The 24777-nt window shown below is 35.4% G+C and overlaps 2 protein-coding genes across 3 annotated transcripts in view; one reads left to right on the plus strand and one right to left on the minus strand.

Annotated features, from left to right (window-relative positions):
• Positions 1-24777, minus strand: part of LOC127503995 (hemicentin-1-like) — a 196558-nt gene that overhangs the window by 94720 nt on the left and 77061 nt on the right. The gene's annotated exons all lie outside the window — the stretch shown is intronic.
• LOC127498608 (NXPE family member 3-like) lies at positions 14372-19954 on the plus strand. Its single transcript, XM_051868150.1, has 6 exons — positions 14372-14701; positions 14889-15304; positions 15388-15458; positions 16129-16332; positions 17090-17430; positions 19113-19954. Exons 1-6 carry the CDS (start codon positions 14372-14374, stop codon positions 19308-19310), a joined length of 1560 nt encoding a protein of 519 aa, XP_051724110.1. The 3' UTR covers positions 19311-19954.

The raw sequence follows: 24777 nt of genomic DNA on the forward strand, positions 1-24777 counted from the left end.
CCCAGAACATTCTCGGGGTTGGGGGACGTTATTTGGTGGACCTTCAGGGAACATTCAGTACCTTCTGGGAATGTTTAGGGGACTATTACTATAGGAGGGGTTCCAAACACATTCCTGGAGCGTCCCCAGCACTGCACATTTTGCATGTCTCCTTTGTCTGACACACCCATTTCAGATCTTGGAGTCTCGACTAATGAGCTGATGATCTGAATCAGGTGTTTGATTAAGGAGACATGGAAAACATGCAGTGTTGGGGAGGCTCCAGGAATGTATTTGGGAACCCCTGTACTAAAGGACAGGGATGGGCAAACTCGGTCCTGGAGGGCCACTGGCCTGCAGAGTTTTGCTCCAAGCCTACTCAAACACACCTGAAACAGCTACACCGCAGTTAAATTAACTCCGCTTGGTGTTCATATGGGAACCACCAGCCAGCTGTTAAAGTAACACTGAAGCAGTGTTAGAGGTAATTAAATACTTAAGTGATTAATTGAGTGATGATTGTTCGATTATTGAAGAAACCTGATGATAACGAGCAGAATCACTGAAGGAAAGAGAAACACAAGAACTACAACTGAGATTCATACGCTGATTCTTGATGTCTATGTGTGACTCTCCTGATGCAGCAGACGGAATATTAAGTTGACTAGTCAAGCAACATTTAAATGATAGAAGTACCAGTTATTTGTAAAACGCTATAAAATATTTTCAATAAATCTCATTCTCCTTCATTCCCGTAAAGCCACTGCATTAATCTTGACAAAACTATGGAGCACATTACCAAGAGATATTAGTGAAGCCAGCTTGCTAAATATTTTTTTCAAGAAAGCTAAAAATATATTTTTACTGAAGCTAGCAAATAATTTTTTTCTGAAGTATTCTAAGTATTATGCACGCTCAGAAAAAAATTGTACAAAAGCTGTCACCAGAGGTGTAAAGTCAAGGGGTCAGAAAGTAAAAGTCCTGCCATATTTTTTATTCCACCCACTGAAGCAGTGTTAAAGTCAATGAGATAAGTGATAAATTGAGTGATGATTGACCATTATTGAAGACACCTGATGATAACAAGCAGAATCACCAAAGGAGAAAATCACAATTTCTAAGCCACCATCGTAGAGATGAGTGTTTGCTTTAGTTGGGCTCTTGACCCTTGATTTTTTAATATTAGATTTTGTTTGGGCTGTTGTAACAGCCAGACAAGCAAAGAAAAAAAGATGGTCAGGTGGTGTCTTTTACATAATCATTATTTGACCTGAATCACTGAACTCATTTAGAGCCCAATCTCTGAGTTAGATTTACATTATTGATTACAGCAGCACTGTGATTCTACAGCAGAAGATCAGCTTTTTCAATATAATCTGAAGGATTTCACAAAGGTTGTTCTGAATAAAAAAAAAAAAATCTTTCTTTTATGCACACACAGGCATCAAGAATCAGCGTATGAACCTCAACAACGGCGACAAGCAACTTATTCTGATAAACAGATCAACTCTGAACATTAGAAAACAAGCTACTAAAAAGTCACATAAAAACAAAAAAAAAAATAAATAAATAAAAATAGTGACAATAAAGGAAATTACTAAGACAATTAAGCTCATAATTTATTCATGCAGCGATGCATGATGGGAGCCATGGATGAATTTTGATTGGTGGCTCCCAGAATGCACTGCAACATGCTTTATTATTCTCACCACTGTTGAGATTCACAGGCTGATTCTTGATGTCTGTGTCTTTAAATAAATCACTTTTTCTTTTTTTTTTTTGGTCAGAACACCTTTTGTGAAATCCTTTGGATTATATTGAAAAAGCTAATCTTCTGCTGTAGAATCACAGTGCTGCTGTAATCAATAATGTAAATCTAACTCAGAGATTGGGCTCTAAATGAGTTCAGTGATTCAGAACAAATAATGATTATGTGAAAACATAACCAACAACATCTGATCATCTTTTCTCTTTGCTTGTCTGGCTGTTACAACTCAGTGCAGTCCAAACAAAATCTAATGTTAAAAAGTCAAGGGTCAAGAGCTCAACTAAAGCAAACACTGATCTCCATGATGGTGGCTTAAAAATTGTGATTTTCTCCTTTGGTGATTCTGCTTGTTATCATCAGGTGTCTTCAATAATGGTCACTCATCACTCAATTTATCACTTAATTATCTCATTAACTTTAACACCGCTTCAGTGGGTGGAATAAAAAACATGGCAGGACTTTTACTTTCTGACCCCTGGACTTTACACCTCTGGCTGTCACTGAGACCCATTGCATGTACCCTTCCATTTAGGTACTAATATGTACATTTTTGTTACCAATATGTAGGCCTACGTTTGAGATAGTAATATGCACTTGTTAGACACAAAGATGTATACCTCTTTTGTAAGGGTACCACCCTAGTGACAGTTTTTGTACCTTTTTTTCTGAGAGTGTGCTGTCTTTTAATAATGTTATTCCAGCTAAGAGAATTGTGTTATAAGAACGTTCTCTAAATATTCAGTGTTGGTTCTGGGAACATAAAAAAACGTCCAGTTTTCTTGACGTTAGAGGAAAGTTTTTATAAGGTATAATTTTCCTCAAACGTTTTTTCAACTTAATTTTGATTTAAAATTCAACATTCTAGGAACGTTGAATTGTAACATTCCAAGAACATGAAATGTTCAGTTTCCTTAATGTTAGTAGAACATTATTTAAAGGTTAGTATGATGTTCCTGAAACATTCTTTCAATCATTCAAACACCTGCTGTGAACAAGCACTGAAAGAAAGAGAAATAAGAACACAAGCTACAACTTTCTTCAGTCACAGCCTTAGATGAACTGAAGATAAAAGACATTCAAGATCTGATTAAACAACTCCACAAACAGCATTACCAGCTTCACTTATTACTAACCAGACTGACTTTATTTCTGTCACACATCTACAGAAGTTCTTATTGAGAATTAACAGAAGTTTAGATGTTGATGTCTTATTGAAAATGTTTAGTTTTAGGTCACCATTATGAAGATCAGTGTTTGCTTTAGTTGAGCTCTTGACCCTTCACTTTTGTTGAGTTGCTTCTTTATCAGCAATTGCAGGTGTTTTCAGAAAACATTTCTGCACTGATAAAGCAGATCAACATGTCTGTTTTAATAATATATATATAATGTGTGTGTGTGTAAATACATCTAAATGCCACTTCTGATGCAGAATCTGTGCTTCAGAATAAATGACATTTACAACACAAAAAATATAAACTTTACTAGATGTACGATGTTAGTTATTGTGTCATCACAGTATTTGAAAAAGGCATAGCTTTTATTATAATATTCAGTCAATGCACTTGAGGAAAGTGAGTTGCCAGCTGCGTGAGGATAGTGGGTATACAGATCCACCGCAGGACTATCATTAGTCTTATTTTAGGACCTTCCGGCCCGCCATAATCAGACACCTTTGAGATCAAAGGCGGATATCGCAGGATTCACACTCATGCGCTTTGTTGCTGATAAACTGGATATAATTTAAGTTCTGTTGCTTTTAGATGAAATTAAATATAATGAACAAGACACCCAAAGTACTTGTTTTTTATTCCATTCAAAAGATGTGTTTATCAATCATTTTTACTTTAATACAGACATGTTTTATATATATTTTTTATAAAAATGACAACAATCACATAACCCATAGAGAGATTGCACTGTCAGAGATTTTGGGAATATTCACAGATAATTCATTCACATAAAAACATGATATCAGTTTTAAAGTCAAACATTTTCAAAATAGAACATGTAAATGAACTCTACAGCATAACCTATTCATGCTGCATTGCATGCTGGTTACCTTCATAGTACATATACACTGTAGAAATACAATATAATATTGTTTGTTTACAGTAATTTTGTTTTCCTATACTGTAAACTCAGTAAAACTGAGCTTTTTTACAGTATTGTAAAAACTTGACTGAATTTGGCAGTAAAGTACTTAAATCACCTTTCTTCCCCATTCTGATGCTCAGTTTGAAATTCAGCACATCATCTTGACCATGTCTACATGCCTAAAAAACTGATTAGATATTTGCATTACTGAGCAGTTGAACAGTGCATATAATTCACAGGGGTGTAAAGTAAAGGAATTGTAAAAGACTTTGATAACAGTCGGTAAACATCCCATTCTCAAAACCATGGGGACAGCTATACAAACATATTTTATGAACTAATAAAACAATAGACTATGACATTTCTGCCTCTACTGGAACAAACCTGTTTGACCGTCTTTGTTGGTTCTCACCTGCAATTTTTTAAAATATTTTCCTTATGGGCTGTTTACATGACACCGTTTTCAACTAAAAACCATCATCTGTACAAAGGAAAAACTTTTCAGTTTTTAGTACATCGTTGTCATGTAAATATACCCTTAGTGTAATTCTCAGAGTGGGGTAGAAGGTCCAAACAAGGCTGTCACTGTGGCGGTACCCTTTCAAAAGGTTTAGAAGAAGAAGACACTTTATTGCCATTATAGACAGGTACAATAAAACTTTATTCAGATTCTCCCCTGTAATTAAATAACTGAGAACAATACTTATCATTATCTTCTATCTTCTCCTGTAACCAAGACACATTCTAGTAATATTCCATCATTAAAATCAATAACTACACAGGAATTTACAGGATTAAAGAGTATTATTTTACAATAAATTACTGTAATCAGAAATTTACCGTGAAATTAATGCATGCTGGGCCATTTTCTTATGAATGCTAATGATGATGCTAAAATTACAGCAATTTTCTGCTCTTATTTTGCTGTGAATTCACTTTATAAAGTTGTGTTTAATCATGCCACTGTAAGAAATTATTTTGTTCAGTACTGTAATTATTTTGAAGTCACCGCAATGGTGATCAGTGTTTCATTTGCTTGGGATCTTGGACCTTGTATATTCATATTCAAATTTTCATATTCATATTATTCTGTTCTAACCAAGTCAAAAGTGTAACAAATGAAAACATTTGATAAAACAATGACAAGCTGGAATAAAAATAAGCTAAATAAGTTAATCAAACTATTCTTAACATGAATAATCTATTCATGCTGCATTGCATGCTGGGTACCTTCATAGTACATATGCACTGTAAAAATACAGTATGATATTGTTTGTTTACTGTCATTTTTGTGTTTTCCAATACTCTGAACACAGTAAAACCAAACTGGCACCCAGCATGCACTGCGATATGAAACTTTTGAATGTCACCATTGTTGAGATTCATATGCTGATTGTTGATGTCTGTGTGTGTCTAAGTGATGCAGGAGCTCAAGATGTTTTGTGACTTCAATATTCTTCAAAATAACTGATTACTGAAACATTGCAGGTTCTTACACTGTCAAATCACAGACATAGTATAATCAATATAAAATACCCATGAAATCAAAGATTAGACACAGAAAGAGATCAGCGAATTAGTCGAAGATGATTACAGTATTATCACAACAGCCAAAAACACCAGATCAACTTCCTCTCAGCTTTTTCTTGTCATAAAAAATGTGCTTTATAAACACTCAGTTACAGTAGCCAGAGTAAACTGATGTTCAAGAGTCAAGAGCCCAACCAAAGCAAACACTGGTCACCACGATGGTAACTACAAACTTCAATAAATTTTTATTTTCAATTAAACATCAACATCCAAATCTGTTATTTCTCAACAAGAACTTCTGTACATGTATGAAAGAAATAATGTCAAACTGATTTGTGAACTGGTTTGACACTCAGTGTGGCTGAAGTCAGTTGTAGTTCTTGTGTTTCTGCTCGTCTCTTCTCTTTTTTCTGGTGTTGTTTCTCTGTCCTTCAGTGATTCTGCTTATCAGGTGTTCATCAGTGTTTGAATTCACTCACTTCTTTTCATTCACTCTGTCAAGTGGACTATATTAGTGAACTAATGTAGGCAATAGTGAACAAGGGTATAGGGTGTGATTTAGAACACAGCCTCGGAGTGTCGACTTTAAGCGATGTTAATTCACAGTATATTCCTGTAGGCTATTTTCTCAAAAACAACAAATATTTCCCAGAATGCATTGTTTTCTATGGTATATTACTGTTTTAATGAAAAATTGTATGTTATTGTCAGAATTTGGCCATTTTTCTTTTTACAGCAAGGCTTTACAGTGTACACTGTATAATCCAACAGTGATTCTAACCAACACTTTTAGTTAACTTTACATAATGTCTTAAATTAATTGTAATAATCTCGTAGTTCACATACTATGCCTTTTTTACTCAGAAAACTCAATTTAAGAATATTGATTGGCTTGAGTGCCATTTTGTCAAGCAAACAAACAAACAAACAAAAACATTTCTGAGGCAGGGCAGTTCTTAATAGACTTTTCACTAATTTCCTCCACTTCTGCAGTTATTTTTCTCTAGTTGTATTCGCTCATTTCCAAAAGTAATTTTAAATGTTGAATTATCAATACAACTGAAACATTTGAAAGAACATCACATAAGCTGACTACATAAATTGTTGTTGATTTTCCTATAATGTTTTTGTTTTCACTCACCATTATTGTGATTAGTGTTCCCTTTGGTTGAACACTTGGAACTTCATTTACATTATTATAATTATCTTTCTATTGAAGATAAGTAATATACACACACATATACATACATACATACATACATATACAGTATCTCACAGAAGTGAATACACCCCTCACAGTTTTGTAAATCTTTTATTATATCTAATAATAAATACACTAATAACACTAAACCCTGACGATCAGTGATTCAGATAGTTTCAGATGTGATCAGTGACACAAACCACTTTATGATGTGCTAATGATTCACTAACAAACAATAAGCACCTCCTTATCTCAACTCTGGCTTTCTTTAACACATGTTTTCTAAACACAATGTTAAAGCAACTAAAGGAAATGCTATTCACCAGAATGGTGACTTTAAAAAACAATTTAATTTCATTTCATTTAATTGTTTTCAGTTGATGTTTCAGTGGCTGACATCACATCAGTTATTATTTGCAGTAGAAATGAATGTGAATGAAAAAGTTTTCAACCGAAACAGAGCTGAAACATTTTAAATAAAATAATTATTTAAAATTAAAATAAAATAATTATTTATTTGGTTTAACTAAGAACATAAGTCAGTTAAATGAACATACATATTAGTACCTAAAGTGTACATATGGTACAATGTGTTCAGTGGTAAAAAAAAAAATAATAATAATAATAATAAAATAAATAAAATAAAAATAAAAGCAGAAGTGGCTCTGCTCTCTCCTTTCTTTGTATTATTATTATTTATTTCTACTATTAGAATTAAAATTAGAAAGAGCTTTATTACCAAGTATAACAATAAACTGTGGTTAACGAATGAGTAAGTAATAGTGATCAGCTGAATGTGGTATGATTTTCCTTGCAACAAATCATGTTTTAAGAGTGCCAGTGTTTACACTGGATATTGTTGTGTTTCTGGGTTTTTTGTTGTTGTTGTATGTTTGTTTGTTTTTTGATAAACAGTAAAAAAAGAACTGCTGCATTTTAGACAGCCACATTCAACTGAATGTAATAAACTTAATGGGAACGCCTTATTTTCATAGCAGTGTGGCCAGTTCTTCACTCACAAGCTGACATAAAATAGGAGAACAAAAGACTTAGCCATGGTCACACAATTTATGAAGAAATCAAATACACCAGGTAATCAGTAATTTATGGACATTATTACATTTGTCATAACATGGGTCAAAATGGTTTCATGCTTTGAAGGATTTGGATATTGATTATGTCCATGTATCATCAGTCTACAGGTTAAGCCTATGTGTATTACTACTGGCATGTTTTCTTTGGACATCGTACTCTTTGGTAAGTTTATAAGAATTTTTAAAGCAGATGTTAAATAATCATCAAATAAATGTTTTATTTCTTCCAAATTCAGCATTCAGCTCAACTGAATTAAGAATGCATTTTAAATCTCAATTAAATTTAGGCACTAAATTTAGCAAGCAAAATGCAGAATTTTATTTTAAGTAGAAATTTGTTTTACTGCTGTAAGTGTATTTTAAATGTTAAAATCAATAGGTTTTGGAAGCTTGTTTACACCACGGAATAATACAAAAAGATAATTGCTCCCTTTTATCTCATAATTCTTACTTTTTTTGCTCACAATTGCAAGATATAAAGTCTGAATTGCGGGATATACACTGTAAAAAATTGCCATTAAAACAGTAATATACTGTAGAAAACAATGGATTCTATCTAATATTTGTCGTTTTCAAGAAAGCAGCTTAGTGGTCTTCACGGGTCCAAAAGTTCGCACCCGAACCCAAAGAGACCTGTAAATGTGCTACCCAGAACCGACGTGGACCTGTCTATTATTAGAAAGCTGGACCCAAACCCAGCCGGGAAGACAGACTCAACTAGAACCCGATCGGCACATATTCCGCAGCAAGTTTCTATTAACAAGTCAATAAACAAGATGCGAAAATGGTGCTCACAATCCTCCTTGCCAAGAAAGTTCCATCCATGTTATTCCTCTCTTGCTGATTGAAAGAGCATACTTATTCCACCTTCAAAAGTCCACTTGCTGTCACGGTGATGGATGACAAATGCAACTTTGCATTTTTTGTAACTAACATAATAAGATAACTTCAACTGTTTGCCCTTTTGAACTATAATAACGATTGCTGAATCAGTGCCATGGCCGCTTACAGCATTACTTATTTGCGATCATCTCTGAGCCCAGTCTGACCAAACATTTTAGATATAGCAAGTGCGCACGCTTGAGACTGCACATGCATGTTAATTTAAGCAACCTAAAATATGTTTTTTAATCCAATTTAAGCGTCATAGAAAACATTCATATGACAGTTCATCTCAGATTTTGTTGCTGATTTGGAATATGTTATTTAAATATGAGTGTGCAAGGCTGCGAGCAGTTTTAGAGATTTGAAGAATTGAATTGAAGATGTTTGCATTTACTGTTGAACACAAGATTATGCTGTAGAGTTTTTTTTTTTTTTTTTTTTGATACTTGTTGGATATAACTGCTGAACTTATTTTGGTTCACTTTTAGCAGTTTGTGCTGTTTGTTTGTTGATTTTGTAATGTTCAGAATTGATCTTTATTATTATTATTATTATTATTTGTTGAGTGTCACCATTGTGTTTTGTATGTCAAGTATTGATGTCTGTGCATCACAGTGGTGGAAAGAGTACTGAAAATTTGTACTTAAGTACAAGTACTGTTACATTGCTGAAATAATACTCAATTACAAGTAAAAGTACTCAAAATACTAATTACTTTTTAGCTGATGATATTTAATGAATTACCAATAATATTCAATCAAAACATAGATCTAAGTAGAAAATGGCTACTTTCAACAAAACACACTTTTACCTTATTGATGAAGTTCATGAATTAGTGGTCACGATACTGTAATTTCTAACTTCAATACAATTCCTTGAAAATGATCAATATTCAGTATCATTTTAAATACCATTGGAAAAACCACCACATACTGTATACTGCCATATAGATATCTTAATATCTAATTTTTTGTCCATCCATTTTGTCAAGGCTATATCATTATTTTCAAGCTTCAAAAAGCACACTTCTCATTGTAACAGTAATCAAATTAGATGGAGCGGTTTAATTCAAGTCTTCTGAAGAGACACGTCCGCTTTATACGATGAACATATTTTAATTTAGGCTTTTGTTTACATATTTAAACATTGATTGGTTACCATTAAATTAATCCCACAGTCACTTAAACATTTGCGCACTCTGTGTATTTGTGTCTTTACAATAGGGTAACTTTGTTGCAATAGCTCACACGCAGCACAAGAAAGCTTGATTTCAAACTGAATTGAATTTACAAAAAAGACAATAAATAGTCAGTAATAAAATAAGAACAAATAAAACAAATGACCTCAATTCAGTTGAGATATTTGAAATATGACAACACAGAATTTTTATATTCCGTGTATCTTAAAGGGTTAGCTCATCCAAAAATGAAATTTCTGTCATTAATTGCTCACCCTCATGTCGTTCCAAACCCGTAAAACCTTCGTTCATCTTCAGAACACAAATTAAGATATTTTTGATGAAATCTGAGAGCTTTTTGACCTTCCATAGACTGCAACGTTATTATGGGCTATTTTAGCAATATCGTTACTATCTTTCTGGGCCTTGAAAGTTGCAATTACTTTGCAGTCATTATTTATATGTCCAAATCATACAAATGCCCCATTCTGAAACATACAATTACAATGTAAAGAAATTAAAGATCCACCTTTGATTGTCAAAAGACTTTTTGGTGCATTTCACTTATAGAAAAATAAGATTTCCTGTAGCATTTTCATCGGTCAAGCATGGAGGTCTATTCTGATTGTTTGATAACTTTTGACAACGTCTAATTTAAGAGCACGGAGAGATTCGCGATTGCACACTACACAGAGTGCGAGCACACTCATCTGTGAGAGGAGAGGCAGTTCACACAGTATATTTGAGAGCTTGCGTCGTTTTCTGCCATTGCATGAATGTGCTCTCATGTTACAATAATGAGCTCTCGACATTTGTTATTAAAATACACCATAGAAAACTGGCAGGTATGATTAAAATACCTGCGCAATACCAGCAGAAGGAGGCGGGTGTGTGTCAAACGCGCTGACTGAGAGATGAGAGAATGAGCCGCAGGGTTTTCATTAGTCCGTTTACGATCAGATATCTTTAATGGCTACTGATATGCCGGTCAAAGGTTTCAATATAACAAACCCGATTCCAAAAAAGTTGGGACACTGTACAAATTGTGAATAAAAAAGGAATGCAATAATTTACAAATCTCATAAACTTATATTTTATTCACAATAGAATATAGATAACATATCAAATGTTGAAAGTGAGACATTTTGAAATGTCATGCCAAATATTGGCTCATTTTGGATTTCATGAGAGCTACACATTCCAAAAAAGTTGGGACAGGTAGCAACAAGAGGCCGGAAAAGTTAAATGTACATATAAGGAACAGCTGGAGGACCAATTTGCAACTTATTAGGTCAATTGGCAACATGATTGGGTATAAAAAGAGCCTCTCAGAGTGGCAGTGTCTCTCAGAAGTCAAGATGGGCAGAGGATCACCAATTCCCCCAATGCTGCGGCGAAAAATAGTGGAGCAATATCAGAAAGGAGTTTCTCAGAGAAAAATTGCAAAGAGTTTGAAGTTATCATCATCTACAGTGCATAATATCATCCAAAGATTCAGAGAATCTGGAACAATCTCTGTGCGTAAGGGTCAAGGCCAGAAAACCATACTGGATGCCCGTGATCTTCGGGCCCTTAGACGGCACTGCATCACATACAGGAATGCTACTGTAATGGAAATCACAACATGGGCTCAGGAATACTTCCAGAAAACATTGTCGGTGAACACAATCCACCGTGCCATTCGCCGTTGCCGGCTAAAACTCTATAGGTCAAAAAAGAAGCCATATCTAAACATGATCCAGAAGCGCAGGCGTTTTCTCTGGGCCAAGGCTCATTTAAAATGGACTGTGGCAAAGTGGAAAACTGTTCTGTGGTCAGACGAATCAAAATTTGAAGTTCTTTTTGGAAAACTGGGACGCCATCCGGACTAAAGAGGACAAGGACAACCCAAGTTGTTATCAGCGCTCAGTTCAGAAGCCTGCATCTCTGATGGTATGGGGTTGCATGAGTGCGTGTGGCATGGGCAGCTTAAACATTTGGAAAGGCACCATCAATGCTGAAAGGTATATCCCAGTTCTAGAACAACATATGCTCCCATCCAGATGTCGTCTCTTTCAGGGAAGACCTTGCATTTTCCAACATGACAATGCCAGACCACATACTGCATCAATTACAACATCATGGCTGCGTAGAAGAAGGATCCGGGTACTGAAATGGCCAGCCTGCAGTCCAGATCTTTCACCCATAGAAAACATTTGGCGCATCATAAAGAGGAAGATGCGACAAAGAAGACCTAAGACAGTTGAGCAACTAGAAGCCTGTATTAGACAAGAATGGGACAACATTCCTATTCCTAAATTTGAGCAACTTGTCTCCTCAGCCCCCAGATGTTTGCAGACTGTTATAAAAAGAAGAGGGGATGCCACACAGTGGTAAACATGGCCTTGTCCCAACTTTTTTGAGATGTGTTGATGCCATGAAATTTAAAATGTAAGACTTGATTTTCCTGCTAAGACAAAAACTGAGATCAAGCACCCTGCAATAAAGCAATAAAGCTTATCTGGAGAGAAGATCTCAAAGAAATAGCATAGGACAACGCCTTGCCCTCACACATCTACAGGATGCAATAGCCCTCCCCCCAAAAACACACACACCCTCCTTCCTTTCCCCCTGACTCAAGTCACTGAAAGTTCTCCAAGAAGTATAATGTATCTGGTGTATCTATTGTTTATTCCTTTCATGTTTGGTATCATTTTAAATGTCTCAGTGCGATTGGTAAAATGGTCTCAATTTCACAGCAGTCACTGGTATTATGAAGAAGATTGAAAACTAAGGAGAATTCTGTCCTCCTTTTGGGTGGTGTCACTTGTGAAAACCCACTCCTCTCCCCCCAAAACAGGTGTTGGTGTAATAAAAATTTACAATCCTTTTGTTCTGGTCTTGGTATATAAGGTAAAGTGCAAAGCAGTCAGGGGGGATTTTCTGTAGCCAGAAGCCCCCACACAGTGGTGGACAAGTGTCTTCAAACACTAATCCACCACTGTGTGCATGTGCATTTCAGTTGATGTTATGCATTTATTATTTCTGAATTGGCTTCTAATTGTCCAACTATGAAATTGACATGATACATTTTTACTTGACAAATAAAATGTTATATTTGATTTACTCTGGATTCTTCTGAAATCATTATGACCAGTAGATTATGGAGTCCGTCATTTCCGTAAATCTGCGTCAGGACAGGCCAAGCCAGAGAGCCCCATGAAAGGAGCATATTGGCACATCATGGGACTTTTTGAGTTTGTCTGTTATTGAATTAGCAAGTTGCAGTATCGTGACTAAGAAAACTGTATTTTTGTATGAACAAGCATGTGGCGGTTCGACTCAAATGCATTAGTTAACTCTGCATCCTCTGACTAGATCATAAACTGGCGAATTTATGTCCGTGAGAACGCAGTCGGCCGATGTGAATTTCTCTAAGCGATGATGAGACCGTAATGAACGAATAATTGAAATTATGAGATACCCAGAATAATCAAAAATCAAAATTAATACATAACAAATGATTAATTTCCAATTGGGAACAAAACCTAAGAGTAATAATCATTTAAAATTGGAGTCAGATTAAACGAGTGAAATTAAGTGAACTTCACAGATGCGCTGAAAAGGCATACACGCGTTAACCTTCGCCCAGGCCGTCGGATTCCGTTTTTGGGCCGATGCGTGGTTCCTTACAAAATCAACTTATTTTTCCCTTAAAATGATACATTTTCTCAGTTTAAACATTTGATATGTCATCTATGTTGTATTCTGAATAAAATATTGAAATTTGAAACTTCCACATCATTGCAATTTGTACAGTGTCCCAACTTTTTTGGAATTGGGTTTGTAATTCAAACTGTAGGCATACTCAGTAACGCAATTTTACCAGAGGTGTAAAGTCCAGGGGCCAGAAAGTAAAAGTCCTGCCATATGTTTATTCCACCCACTGAGTAAGTGTTAAAGTTAATGAGATAATTAAGTGATTAACTGAGTGATGACTGACCATTAGTGAAGATACCTGATGTTAACAAGTGAATCACCAACAGATAAAATCACAATTTTAAGTCACCATCATGGAGATCAGGGTTTGCTTTAGTTGGGCTCTTGACCCTTGACTTTTTAATATTTGATTTGATGGCATCTTTTCATCTTCCCTCCACATAACGTGTAGTATAAGCAGTGCTGCTTTGTTTACAGAGGTTACTGGGGAAACAGCTCTATTTCTGCTTAAATCACTTCTGACTTTTGACTTTCAGAAATTTGAATATGAATATACAAGGTCCAAGATCCCAAGCTAATGAAACACTGATCACCATTACGGTGACTTCAAAAATTACAGTAGTAAACAATATAATTTCTTACATTGGCATGATTAAAGACCACTTTATAATGTGAATTCACAGCAAAACAAGAGCAGTAAATTACAGTAATGTTAGCATCATTTTGCTGTTTTTCATAAGAAAATGAGCCAGCATACATTAATTTCACTGTAAATTTCTAACTACAGTAATTTATTGTAAAATAATACTCTTTAATCCTGTAAATTTGCAATGTATCCATATCTACAATGAACATAAAACATTTGCATAGGGGAAAAATAATTTGGTGTGAATGATATGTCGGTCCTCTCTCAGGCTCTGTGTGCATTGAAAGGTGGGATCAACATGAGACCATTTCAGCCTCCCAGACCTAAACCAGTTCATATAAATAAAGATAATTCATCCACAATATCCACATTTGACATGGGAATCAGTGATGAGGAGTGGGAAAGACTGCAGAAGGTTCTGGACTGGCCTAGTTCAGATCAAGAAATCACTCAGCTGGAACTGAGCACAAGTCCAGTCCACTCAACATTCTCCATTGTGGGACTCAATGAGATTTACAAAGTGGGAGAAAAGATCTCTGTTACTATCACAGCCAGAGACCACAACAAGAACCTGAAAAGATATGGAGGAGACTATTTCCAAGCCAAACTCTTCAATTCAAAGCTAAAGGTGTGTTTATTTTATAATATATTATTATTATTAAAATGTATTTTATTAAAATCAATATAAAGACAACTGTCATATTGAGTTTCACTTACAACATATTTATGTTTAAGTTTATAAGTGTTTCAAATTTATTTACCGAAAGACATTAGTTTTCTGCATTACACTTTATCCTTCTCCATTCTTCTTGAAGGCGAGTGTGTACGGGGAGGTTGTGGATCATCGTAATGGGACTTACTCTGTTGCTCTTCTTCTGCCCTGGGACGGTCAGGCACAAGTTTTTGTACGTCTAGAGCACTCCAGTGAGGTTGTGCGGATTCTTAAAAAATACAGGGAGTCTTCATTCCCACGCAGCCACTATAATGGACACTTTGAAGGTCCAGGACCCAATAAAACAAGGATCAGGGAAACAGTACAATGTAATCTTAAGTGGGGTCTAGATGGAAGTTGGAGGAAAGGAGACTGCTGCTGTGAGTATAAGAATATAAAAACGGGGACATTGTGGCAGTGTGAGAGACCGAAGAAACTTTCCTGTGACAGACTGGTTTATCACTCAATGGGAGGTTTGGAAAACCCATTAAATTCCCTGGAGAAGCAATTTTTTACACAGTGGGTAATGATTCAAGATGAATTTCAGAATAATTGTAGAATTGTGAAGTGTAGAAAATGTATTATTATTTTTTTTTTCACAGGAAATTAACAAATGTTGCTATTACTGGAGATGACAAAATCATAAATGTTCTTCCCAACACTGCAGGCATTGGTATGTTTACATATGGTGACCATCTCATTTCCTATTTGGAAAGAAATAAGGAGAAAGGAAAAAATCACAGGAAACCAGAATTAGGCTTGAGTTCTCCTTTTTTGTTTATAGTATACAAATTGGTTTATGGGCTGAATATTTAACCTCCGTTTTTTTTTGTTTTTTTTTGTCAGCGAAAGCCAGCCTTGATTAATTTCACAAAACTTTCATGGCCCCCAGAATATTTTGTTGCATGAATATCTGAATGTATAATATATCAAAAGAAAGCCTCTGCTTTTAAACAAAAAACAAAACTTGAATGTGGGTGAGTTTCATAAAAAAGCCAAATTTTAAACAAAAAGCTGAGAAAATCACATTTTTTCAAAGACTACGTCACCCCAAAGCTTCACAGTCATTACCGCTTCATGGGTTTATTGATCTCTTTGAAAGAGATTCTGTACTCTTTCAGAAGATGTGTAAAAAAGTAAATTTGCTCAAATTCTCATTTTTTCTTTCCATAAAAAAAAAAAAAAAAGCCCTCCTCTGCTTTTTCTTGATTTTTTTCCAAAAAGGAAATGGTCAAAACATACACGGACCTCAGAGGACAGATTTCTTCTGAAATCAAATTTAGTTACGAGAAAATTCACATAATTAAAACATTCTTTTCATGTAATCTGCATCTTTGCTTTAGGCACAATGGAGAAATGCAGGTCTGGCATGACGACACCGATTCCTGCAGGGTTCTACCTTAAAGATGTCTGGAAGTCTTTGGTATGCAACACCAGGCAGTTCAGTTCTGAACAAATGAGAAATTGTCTTAAAAACAAGATAGTCTATTTGATGGGAGACTCCACCACAAGGCAGTGGTTCGAGTACTTAGAAAGAAAAGTGCCAGGCAAGTTATTCAATGACATGACTTGTCATTGATGTTGTCTTTGTTATTTAATTGAATACATGATAGCATGAATGTACATAATAAATTAAATAAGAAAATGACATACAGAGGCCCCACAGGGCTCTTATTCCAAAGATGCATGAATATCTTGGCATTAGATGAAAACAGGGCTGTCACTGGCGGGGCTTTAGGGGGGCACATAATCATTCTTTTACAGAGCACTTGCGACAAATGTGCATGCCTGTAGACTAAACACATAATACACATGTGCATGCCGTCACCGTTTTCACAGATTTGAGTTTTAGTTGTTTACACGGAGATGATAATGGTATCATCTTATCATTTCAAAAACTTTGAAACCCGTATTTAAAAGTTTGCATTTTCAGGCTTCGAAAATGCCACTGTCATGTAAATGAACAGCCAAAATGCATAAAAAGTTTTCCGTTTTTAATTGAAAATGGTGTCGTGTAAACAGCCCCTAAGTGGCACTTTTCAAGTGGCACACTTTTCAAGCAAAGCATCAAAAACGTTCTATAAAAATGAAAAAAGCTCATGGAGATTCAGTTTGCAGATACTTGGTTAAGTATCTTGTGTCTAATGCAACAACATTGAGACATGTTCATAAATCAGTGCCACTTAAAGGGATAGTTCACCTAATAATGAAAATTTGGTCATTATTTACTCACCCTTTTGTGGTTCCAAAGTTGTATGACATTCTCAAGCTACGATCTAATGTTAGTTTTATGTATCTTTTTAGGCATAAAAAGGATGGACCTCCACACTCCTCGTACAGGTGGACCCCTGATGGCTGTGGAGTTGAAAAATAATATCATTATTCACTGGAGGCCACACGGTGTTCCTTTGCGATTTAGTAAAATGCCTATTACCGACCTGCACTATATCGCCAATGATATTGATGAAATAGCTGGTGGTGCTCACGCAGTTGTTGTCTTCACATTCTTTGCTCACCTGGTTTTTCACCCAATAACATTTTATGTGCATGAAGTGACCAAAATCCGCCAGTCTGTTGTTGCACTGCTGAGACGCGCTCCAGAGACTACCATCATCATCAAGTCTGCAAACACTGGTGGACTAAAGGTACTCTTAGTCACTTTCCAATCCTATGTTTTCAACAAGAAAATTTTGTACATTTGTTGTACATGAAAGTGTAAAAACATAGGCCAAAAAAATGTGTCTCAGAATGTTTAGGCAATATTTTTTTTCCAATTGACATAAAATTGCTTCTTTTAAATGGATAGTTCACTCAAAATTAAAAAGTCTGTCATCATTTATGCACCCACATATCATTCCAAATCCGTATAACTGAATTTTATCTGTGGTACACTGAAGAAAAAAACTTTAGCAGTTTGTGAGCTCTCTTCTATACAGTGAAGTATGATTGGAAATTCAACTAGAGGCTGCCCAAATGAAAAAATAGGACTTAACCCTTGTATTATGTTTGAATTCTGGGTATGATTTTTATGTTGTGGGTAAAATTGATCCCAAATGGTTTCAATACAATAGGTTGTTTGCATATGACGTCATTGCTGTGGCACAAAATGCAGCTGGAGGGCAGGAGGTAATTTTTCTATATAGGAATCGCTATCACAAACTCAAAAATTCTATGTTTTGTGTTGTTTACGGTTGCTCAAATCGATCAAACCAAGAAACCACAGTGACGGCAGCTTCACATTCTCTATACAGCCTCGGTGGCAGGCAAGTTTTTCAGTTCAGTAGAAAAATCGCTCCTCTTCATAACATAAGGTTCACGTCCAACATATGTTGTGATTTTCTGTTTATACCTTTATAAACCGGCACAGTACAGACTTTTCTCCATCTCGTCCATTCTAATTTTCACTTCCTGCCCTCCACCTGAATTTTGCGCATCATCAGAACAACATGATTGCAAACAAGCTATTCACCAAAAAAAAAAAAAAAAAAAAATCAGGAAAAAACTGTATACTTCTCACACATTACAACAAAAATAAACATGAGATTTTTTTAGAAACTGTATCTAACAATTATCTTTAAACTTCCCTTTAGGAAAATATGATTAGTATAAATAGTATTGCAACAATTTTTTTCAATGTTTATATATATATATATATATATATATATATATATATATTTTTTTTTTTTTTTTTTAAATGGCAAGGTCATGGGTTTGATTCCCAGTAAAATCATCATGCCTGAACTGATAAAAATTTACACCTTCAACGCAAGGAACATTTCTTCAGATAAAAGCATCTGACAAATGCATAAATGTAAATGTAAATGTTAACACCCCCATAGGGTAGTGAGAACCTGACATGACAAAATACATCCATTTTTTATTATTTTATTTTGGGTCTGTGCAGCTGTTATTAACCGTGACATTGCGGGTCAAACCAACATCAAAAGCGTAATTACATTGTTGCATGCACATTCCATGACACCTCAGAGTTTCAAAACCTTGCATCCATGTTGATGACCCTAAATGAGAAATTGAAACAACAACAACAACAACAACAACAACAACCACCTATAACCAGTATTACCAGTAGACCCAAAACATAAAACAGGGTTAAGTGCTATTTTAGAAGTCTTCTGAAGTTAGTAGAGTAAAATATAAATAGTTTTTCATAAAAAAATGGACACTATTCACTTTCTTGAACATTCAGCTATAAACAAGTGAGAAAAGTGAGAAATAGATCTTGGGGTCATTTCTTTCCATATATTATTGTTTTGTCAAGCACACTTGGCAATAAAGCTCTTTCTGATTCTAATCTGTGTTGTTCCAGAATATTTTTCAGTCTGATTGGTTAATGATGCAGTTGGACAAAGTGATGCGGGAGATGTTCAGACATATTGATGGAGTAATCTTCTTAGATGTCTGGCAGATGACTTCCTGTCACTATCTACGTGAAAATATTCACCCAGGACCTGTTGTCATTGCTAACGAAGTCGACATGTTGCTCTCATATATCTGTCCTACCTGAGGCCTGTTCCAGTCGATATGGAAACTAACCTCATCCGGGGCCAGAAACCAGAATTCCTCTAACACTGACCGGATTAGAATGTGATGACATTACCACTGACTCACTGAGATTGTTACGAGCCCCTGCCTGCTCTTTCTCTTGTTTCTTCCTGTCTCTTTCTTTTCTTTTCTTTCTTTTTTTTTTTTTTTTTTTTGAGCACAGTTGCCAATTAGACGGGGGCAGGGACCAACTATTTCTACCACCTGAGGCCTCTGGCTATTTAAGAGCTGCTGGTGGCACTTCACCTTGGCCTGCCTCAGGAAACCTGTCACTGGTGGTTTTGATGTTTTCCATTTCCTTTGTACAGGATGGTGAGTTGTAGTTTGTTTAGTTAAATTAAAATAGTGGGAAAATGTAAGTAAGTAAGTACACAGTAAACTGTTAAATCAACACCGCTCAGTGTTCATATGGGAACCACCCGCAGGGTGTTAAAGTAACACTGAAGCACTGTTAGAGTTAATTAGATACTTAAGTGATTAATTAAGTGATGATTGTTCGATTATTGAAGAAACCTGATGATAACAAACAGAATCACTGAAGAAAAGAGAAACACAAGAACTACAGTTGACCTTAGACTCAGCCTTACATGAAATCAACTGACATTAAATCTCTCTTATTACAAACCAGACTGACTTTATTTCTGTCATTAGTCTACAGTTCTTTTTGATAATTAACAGAGGTTTAGTTGTTGTTTTAGTGAAAATGTTTGGTCATCGTTATGGTGATCAGTGTTTTCTTTAGTTGGCCAGTTTGACTCTTTGATTCTTATATGCATTTGAGGTTTTTGTAACAGTATTTACCAAAACACATAATTTGTTACAAAGGATGCCATAAGCAATGAAGATCAGATAATAAATATGATAGCCAAGAGAGCTTAATGCGCTGCAAATGAAGAAAATACATGCAAATAGTAAAAACACCAACAAATAAAGAAAACATCTTCATCAGTTTGACAACACATGCAAATACAGAAACGTGCTGCAAATCCTCGCAACACAAGCAAACAGAGAAACGCGCTGCAAATAGCACAGACCACAACGGAAATGTTTCAAGGGGACTCCAATAAGTGACGAACCCTACTGGGACCTGCTTATTGTTTAATTGTCTACTCGCCAGTGTTGTTGTCAGTGACCTGAAAGGTGAGTTTTTTTTGTTTACTTTAACATCATGATCGTATAATTGCTTAGTCTTTTGGATATTATTGGCCTAAATAATCTGACACAGTACACAATTAACTGCGAAACGTTACGATATTGTCGCATATGTTAGCTGGCTTAATTTAGCAACTAAATATACCCCCGGTTTCACAGACAAGGCTTAAGCTAGTCCTAGACTAAAATGCATGTTTGAGCTGTTTTTACTGAAAGCAACATATACTGACATATCTTAAAATATGTCACTGCCATTGTTTAGTCTCAATATGCACACCAGTAATGTTTTTTTTTTTTTTTTCTTCTAGTGAATGTTTATAAAAGCCACTTAAATGCCCTTATTGAACTTAATGAAGGTTTAATCCTGTCTGTGAAACTGGGCCATAACGTTCAAGGTTCACGAAAATAGGGTTAAACCAGGTCAAAATAAATTGCAGATTGATGGTATAATTAAAATATTACAATTTATTGAAATCCTTTTAGTAATGAAAGAAAGGACAACAGAATACAATGTGCTAATTTCAGTCACATTGTCTTTTTCAGATCAATGTATTGTCCTTTATGTGGCGTCCAATGGCTGACTTGCCCAGATTTTGCAGTTCATGTGGGCGAGATGTAAGCTTTGTTGTAGAGAACGCCCCTAGAACTGCAGGTGATGACCATGTGTCATGTCCGACAGTTCCCAGAGGTAATATTCTCTTACTGAGCTCCGTCCATCAAATTATAAAAACGTATAATCTTTTCAGTCTCGTCAATCTTTTTCTCTCTGTTTTTGATTGTGTGTGTGTGTGTGTGTTTCAGTGACTGATGCATGTGCCATTCCAGTGAAGTCAGCTTCAGCTGTTCTCCAGTTCATGAAATACAGAGAACTAAAAGAAACTGAAAGGAAATCATTCTCAAAAAGTAAAAAGAAATCAAATAAAACAGTAAAGGTAAGCTAATATTTTATTAAGTTAATGAAGTTGTCAGACAGAACAGTATTATCATTTGTATTCCGCCTTTTCTGTCTGATGGTCTGGATTTCTATTGGGATCATGAGCAAGACCAAGAATGGCTTCAAGCCCATGAGAGGAAGAAACCTACCTCTACATGTTGACCCCCAGTGGTCATCTGAGCAACTTTTACCAGCTGCTGTGAAAAAACAAAAAGATTTCAACCAAGACATGGAAGATGGAGAATATGTCTTGCTTTACCCAGATGGCTCTCTGATAAAAAAAAATATTACCTTTTACCATTGGACAATACAAAGAGGCCATTGGAAAGGCATATCAAAGGATTACTCTGTACATCTGTACCCTTGAGGATTTGTTGTCAAAGAGACAGTATTAAAGTAGTATGTTTAATATATATTTTATGTGCATTTAAACTAAAAACTAAATAGTTTCTGTTATAAGTACAGTACTTTAAGTACTGGAAACGTCATTTGAAATAGAGATTGATCACAAAATTTTTTGTGAGGTCATGAAGATGACTCCGTTTCAGAAGATGAGGATGATGATGTTGTTGTTAGGGCACAACCCAATATGTCACCTCTTTCTGACACAGTGGTAGGTACATCTCAGGAATTTAGGTGTTCAGCATGTCAGTGCTTACAGTACAGCTATAATGCAGTAAGATCTCCTGGACTTGTCAATCATTAGAAAAGGAAAAGCATATACAGTGTTAAGGCTATGAATGAGTTTAGGATTTTATACACCTCACAGCTTTGGTCAAGTCCTGAAAGAAGTACACCAGAGCATAGACAGTGGTAAGTGAAATTTCTGCTGACACTTTTTTTTTTCTCCCTGTGCCAGCTATATGAATGTATGTTTTAGTGCACTTATTTTTAAAATTGATATAAAGAAAGCATTTTATGTTATTTACAACACAATGATAATTTTTATTAATTTGTTTGTATGTTTTAGGTCAGCCACAACATCTGTGGCATCAACATCCCAGTCATCTAATGAGCAAGTATATCATATTCTGTAATATAATACACCAGAATTTGTTCATTTTCTGGTTAATTCTGTGATTATTATTCTAAATTCTTATTGGGCTGTGTGATTTTGTCGGTGCTACAGGCCAAGAGAGCAACAAGACCTAAACATACAACCACCTCAGTGGGTGAACCTAGGTCATGTGACTTCTACAGGTCAGTCAGAAGGCATAATTTTACATAATATTTCACTGGATTTGAAATAGAACTATTAGACCAAAGTTATGGACTACAGCCAAAACAACACAACATCTGTTTCAGAATACTTTCTGGATTAACTGTTATTGTTGTTCTCCCTTCCACGGTACATATACCCATATCTATGCACCTATCACCATTGACAGCAGTTCCTCAGATCTTGAGGAAGTAGAGTTTGCTGTTTGTGGATTGTTTTTTGTTTTTTGTTTTTTTCTTTCCAGTGATGGACATGATGGGTTGACAGCTGCAGACATAGTGTCAAATCTGGCACAAAATCTTAAAAAAAACATCCTGTAGCAGATTTAACATTAACCGGGCGAATGTCTGGGATGGTGCCTTAAGAGGTTTCAGGCGATCCTCATTTGATCCCACCTGCAGCTTGATGGTGAAATTCACAGACGATGCCAGGCTGACTGAAGAGGCCTTGGACAGCAGGGGGCCAACTGGAGAATTTCTGACTCTTTTGATGGACATTATCAAAACAATGATGATATTTGAAGGCAAAGACAATGCCAAATACCTCTCCTTTGATAGCAAAGGTAATACTTTTATGATGTTTTACAATGTTGTAAATCATTGTGTCCTAACGTTTAAATATTGCCATTTTTAGCTGCAGAAGAAAATGAATATTTTAATATTGGACGGATGATTGCTGTGTCTCATGTTAATGGCGGTCCAGGGCCTCAATGCCTTTCACCGAACTTTTTCCTTTACTTAATTGGTAAAGTAAAGACAACTGAAGCCCTAATTGAGGACATTCATGACGATGAGGTCAGGAAGGCCCTCGTTGAGGTAATCTGTTAGACTGGGATTACAAACAACTTTAAGAAATTTACTTTTATCAACTGACACAAAACTACCCACATTAATGATATCTCAATAGCTGTACAAACCGTATGTTTGACAAACTGTTTGACATGTTCTCTTAAATGTTATTATTGTTCATTTTTAGCCTGATCATCATTATTAATATCTGGTATCAAAAGGGTTAAAATTTCAGTTTGAGTCTAATTTAATCTCTCAAAATGTCAATTTATTCAACAACATAATCTGATGTTTTGGTGGCCATTACCAACCAAGGTCAATGAAATATAAACATGTATGTTTAATCTAATATTCTTATCAGATCCTTTGATAATGATGTGCTACACCCCAAAAAAAAGCCAAAAAAAAAAAAAAAAAAAACCTTTATTCTGTGTACTGGAAGGTAGACCATAAATGATGAATGTGTAACATATGCCTAAATATGTACAATATAGAAATTAGTCACAGAATTTCATTCTTTCGAATCTTAAAATATGTCAGTGCCATTGTTTTGGTGCCATCAGTTCAGTCAGCCTGGTAGCACCAACCGTCAGGAGGAGGCCAGGGTACTGAGCTACTGGCGAGATTATCTGCTCTACCTGGAAGGTATTATATACGTTAGAATTATAAGGAATGTGCGGAATTATCACTACAGCAAATAGATATAAAGTACCAAAAAAATAAATAAATAAATAAATAAAATAAAAAAACATGTCTAATATTTTTCTTTTGCTCCCCCTAGAAAAAGAGGCTAGTTCTTCCTTGGAAGACGTGCTTATGTTTGGGACTGGACTGAAAGAAGTTCCTCCTGCAGCAATACAACCACAGCCAAAGCTAGGTTTTCAAAAGAGCTCACGCTTTCCCATGGCAAATGTATGTACAAACACAATCAAAATTCCAATCTTACCCAGTTATGAAGAGTTTCAAGAAGCCATGGATTATGGCATGCAAAACTCCCCTGGGTTTGGTCTTCCTTGAAGCTAAACATCTTTCTCTGATACACTGGGGTTTAGGTACAAGTTAACAGTTTTATTAAAATGTTGCAAATGTGCCACTTTGTTCTTTCCTATTTTGAGATGCAGCCATGTTTGTATAAGTTATACATTTATTACATTTATTATTATACATTTCAAGCCACTCAGTTAAAAAAGGAACACTCAGGTTAATATTTTTGATTGTACTGATATACTGGTGAGTTGTAAGGAAAAATAGGTTTTATTTTAAGAGACATTTTTGATCAAGGATCAATATTTTATATTTTATTATATTACAGAAATGCATGGCATGTTCTTTGCAC

The sequence above is a fragment of the Ctenopharyngodon idella genome, chromosome 2 (genome assembly GCF_019924925.1).
Source record: "Ctenopharyngodon idella isolate HZGC_01 chromosome 2, HZGC01, whole genome shotgun sequence".
Lineage (NCBI taxonomy): Eukaryota > Metazoa > Chordata > Actinopteri > Cypriniformes > Xenocyprididae > Ctenopharyngodon > Ctenopharyngodon idella.

What these genes read in the sequence shown, in the direction of transcription:
- LOC127498608 (XM_051868150.1), top strand. Translation starts at nt 14,372, where the DNA reads ATGAGACCATTTCAGCCTCCCAGACCTAAACCAGTTCATATAAATAAA. An exon ending in TCTTCAATTCAAAGCTAAAG is followed by an intron (nt 14,702 to 14,888) that starts GTGTGTTTATTT and finishes TTCTTCTTGAAG; the next exon opens with GCGAGTGTGTACGGGGAGGT. An exon ending in TCCCAACACTGCAGGCATTG is followed by an intron (nt 15,459 to 16,128) that starts GTATGTTTACAT and finishes TCTTTGCTTTAG; the next exon opens with GCACAATGGAGAAATGCAGG.